Source organism: Anopheles coluzzii, chromosome 2 (genome assembly GCF_943734685.1).
Source record: "Anopheles coluzzii chromosome 2, AcolN3, whole genome shotgun sequence".
In the NCBI taxonomy this organism is placed as follows: Eukaryota; Metazoa; Arthropoda; class Insecta; order Diptera; family Culicidae; genus Anopheles; species Anopheles coluzzii.
Window position 1 is genome coordinate 54,799,270 of NC_064670.1, and position 3,735 is coordinate 54,803,004.

A 3,735-nucleotide genomic window follows, 5' to 3' on the forward strand; every position below is an offset into this window, starting at 1 on the left:
CACTGGGTCGTCGTAGTGGGCCGGGGCATTTCTACTGTGTGGCGTTGATACGGAAACTTCATCGAGCGGACGGGTAGGTGAGTGCGAGAATGGAAAGTTTATCCTGTTTTCAGTGAAGACTCCCCCACCAGCCAAACGAGCGTGTTGTGGCAACTTCAACCCGATTTCGTGTGTCTTGGAACAGCGGGCCGACTGCTTAGGAAGCTCGGAAAAGTTTGCCGATGACTGCCGATGTAACGGATCATCCGGATGTTGTAGTGGCGCTGTCGACGGCACAACTGGAGTTCCGCAACTTTTTTCCCCGCTGCTTATGGCTTGGCTGCTGATGCTTCGTGCAAGATGTTCGAGAGCGGGCTATAGTAGTTGCCTGTTGGCAAGAGTTGGTGGAAAGTTTTTTTTTCATACAAACTAGCAATCGCTAGGAGCTAGGACTCCGTGTTCGGCGGATGGCGGATGGCGAAAAACTAACTTCGGCTTATAGTTCATGTTCGTAGTTCCCTGCAACGTGGTGACTAATTAGGACGAGAGGGAATACATGCGTTTTAAGATGGCTGTTAAAAATGTTTCACGTATTATGCACCCGTACAAACATTAGTTAAAAACGAGTGATCGGGGCTAGAGAGAAAACGTAAGCGTGGGAACCACGACTCCTGTTTCGATGATTGTTTCTTTTTTTTTGTGGGATAAATCCTTGGCTCGGTTCAAACTCGACAGAAAAAGTAAAGTAAACGCCTGTCTGCTGTTGTAAGTGAAATTGCTGAGTAGGAAGTTATGTTTATTCAAGACCCAGGACCCTACCTTTAAGAGCAGGCCACTTGCTCGACTGTGCCGTTCGAGGCTCTCCACCGTTGGTCTTCCATTTTGGCTTCAATTAGCGTTCGCGAGTGTGTGCCTCGGTAACGTATGCTTTGCCTTTTCCTGTTCAGGAACTCATTAACTTTGACTGCTCGAAAGTGAACCGTTTTGGATGCTGAAGCAAACCATGCAGCTGCACCTTTCGATTGGAACTGGGTGTTTTATTGCTTCCCTGGGAGCGTGTTCTACGTTCCTGTCAGTAGCACCAGCACTTAGAAGGACCAGTGCCTTCCGAATCAATCATGCAATCACGACGGCAAGCGTACGAACAGAAACGCTGCAAGTTTGACCAACATACACACGGTGTAGTCGAAGTTCGTCGCAGTGCGACGTGCCCGAAGTTTGTTGAAGCACGTTACCCACCGAAGCACTTCATCTAGGTAAACTACACCGAGCTTGCGGTTCAATGCGATGGATTGGATGCGGCTCATCCTCAGCAGTTGGGCCGCACTCAAAACCAAAAAAAAAAAAAAAAAAAACACCGGGAAGAATCGTTTATCAGTGCTCGGTGGCAAATGGTCGCTTACAAGGAAGGTAGAAAACGGCCGTTACCGCTGTTAGCTAATGTGCGCAGAGCTTTCGCTGCGGATGCACCGGTTGCTGCATACTACTGCTCTGGAAGCTGTGCCCGTGTCGCTGCGCTAGCGTTTTCGACGGTTTGACGCCGAAGCATTGATTAAAATTTCATTTCACTGTCGTGATTTTCGGACCCAAATCCCAGCTGAGCATACTACTGGCCGGACGACGGGCCGGAGTCGTTGAGGTCGGTTGACGCTGTCGATATGATCGGGATGCAGAACCGGCTAGTGAGTGTGTCTGGTGAGTTTATTGGCTGCGACCAGTAACCGCAAACCTGCCGAGCGCGAGATACCGAGACCAGATTTACGACGGCACACGTCCGACGGTCGTCCGACGGTCGTCCAGGAGCCAGCAATAAAGCGTTCATTATGGCGTGATGTGGAGCCGCTCGCTGGTCGGACTCGTGCGCGAGACAAAGCGTTGACAAATGTTTGCGTACCATGGCAAAAAGGCAATCACGCTGGAAGTAAAGCAATTTGGGTGGGATTGATTTGGAAATATTATTTGGATTTGGTATTATATTGGCAGTTTTTATCGGAATAGATTATACGAGCGGTTAATGGCATCCACTTAAAAGGCATTCCGAGATCAGAAACGCGTAACTGATGCTGGAAAGCAGAACGAACGAAGCTAATATGTTACTAATGCTGAATAATAGCAAGATATGTGAAATTTTATTTTAAATTTTGTTCTTAATAGTATTTTATTGAAAATGTCCTTCTCGTTTGTTTCGCAGGCATGCCTTGCTGTGATCGTGTCCGTGTTTGGTGTTGTCCTTAGTGTTCCCCTAGATGGACAGCAACAGACAGTGGCGATTGAAGGTGGAGCAAAACGCCAGGAAAAGCGTGGTATTGGTCTCGCATACACCGGGCTAACCGGGTTTGGTGCGTACGATACGTCCCTTGGACTGGCCGGTTATCCTGCCACAGCTTACGTCACCCCGACCGTGATCAAATCAACCTACACTGTACCGGCGGCAGGTATAGGCAACGGGGTTTTGGGATGGGCAAAAGTTTTTGCATGTTTCATTTTTCAAATGGGTTGCTTTCTTCATCTATTTCCCCCCCACGTAGCTACGTACCATACGGCGGCCTACGATGCGGCACATAGCAAGTTCGGCTATGGTGGCTTCTATCCGGCCAGCTACGGAGGCTTCGGCACGGGAGGCTACGGATATGGCGGATTTGCGGCTCCGGCGGCCACCTACAGCAAAATCGTTCATCCCGCCACCAGCACGTACACGAAGGTCATCCAGACGTATCCGTCGGCAGCGGTTGTAGCCGCTGGTACACCTGCGGTCGCTAGCTACACCGGTGTTGGTAGCCTCGGAGGATACGTTTACTAAGGGGACGGGGAACAATACAATATGCTAAAGTGACCCGAATGTCGTGAACGGTTTGGGAATGGATGCTGTAAATGATGTATGGTAATAAAGTGTAACAAAAAGTGGTTCGAGTTAGGTTTGTTTCACTTCTTGAAAATCGCTTGGCATTGGTATTGGGTTGAAGAGCTTGGTATGGAAACGATCTGAAGGGTAAGTTACGGAACAGAAACAATGAAAATGAACAGTTTGGTGTTGTGTTATGCGCTGTTATTATCTAAATGTATGTAATTATTATCTAAATGCCTAATCATTTGTATTCTAAAGTATAAATGTAAGAATAGTGGCAAAATGGTATTGCCTGATGCGAATCGGAATAACGTTATAAAGAAGAGAACTTGGGCTGAGCAGTCAGTCGTTGATCAGAACTCAATAAAGCAACACCGTCAGAAAAGATAGAAGTCTGTGTCAACGGTCTCCCTCATTCGGTCCACCTCCTCCACCCCCTCGGTTGGTTTTCGGTCGTCGTGATACGGTTGTGTCGAGCATTGTTCTCTAGTGTTGAAGTATTCGGCGCCTTCCCTCAATCCTTTCCGCTCCCGTCTTCGTCGTCTCTATTCTTACATAAATAAAATAGAATCAACACTCTAAATACACATAGCTATTAATTAATTAGTGCTAGGATAATAACCATGTTCATGATGTTCATGAAACAAGTAGATTGTTTTATTTATTTACCATTAATCGATGCATGTGTTTGTTCAAAAGTATGCGTCTCCATTGAAAAATTGCATTCAACGTCAACACCATTAAGACTCCTCATCGATTCTGCAAATACCAACACATCACAGTGATTGGAAGAGACCTCCCGTGACGTGCCCACATCCACCACCAATTGGATAACAACCCCAGCCTCTGTGAGGCAATTACGTTCCACGCTGTTGCATGCAGATGTTGTTGTAACGTCCTCCACAGAGCCA

At 47.4% G+C, this 3,735-nt stretch overlaps 1 protein-coding gene across 1 annotated transcript; it reads left to right on the top strand.

Moving 5' to 3' along the window:
- The first annotated feature begins 2,131 nt into the window (after positions 1-2,131).
- Positions 2,132-2,883, top strand: LOC120953071 (shematrin-like protein 1). The gene is made up of 2 exons (XM_040372747.2): positions 2,132-2,414; positions 2,508-2,883. Exons 1-2 carry the CDS (start codon positions 2,147-2,149, stop codon positions 2,777-2,779), a joined length of 540 nt encoding a protein of 179 aa, XP_040228681.2. The 5' UTR covers positions 2,132-2,146; the 3' UTR covers positions 2,780-2,883.
- Positions 2,884-3,735: the final 852 nt, after the last annotated feature.

What these genes read in the sequence shown, in the direction of transcription:
- LOC120953071 (XM_040372747.2), top strand. Translation starts at nt 2,147, where the DNA reads ATGTCCTTCTCGTTTGTTTCGCAGGCATGCCTTGCTGTGATCGTGTCC. An exon ending in CTACACTGTACCGGCGGCAG is followed by an intron (nt 2,415 to 2,507) that starts GTATAGGCAACG and finishes CCCCCCACGTAG; the next exon opens with CTACGTACCATACGGCGGCC.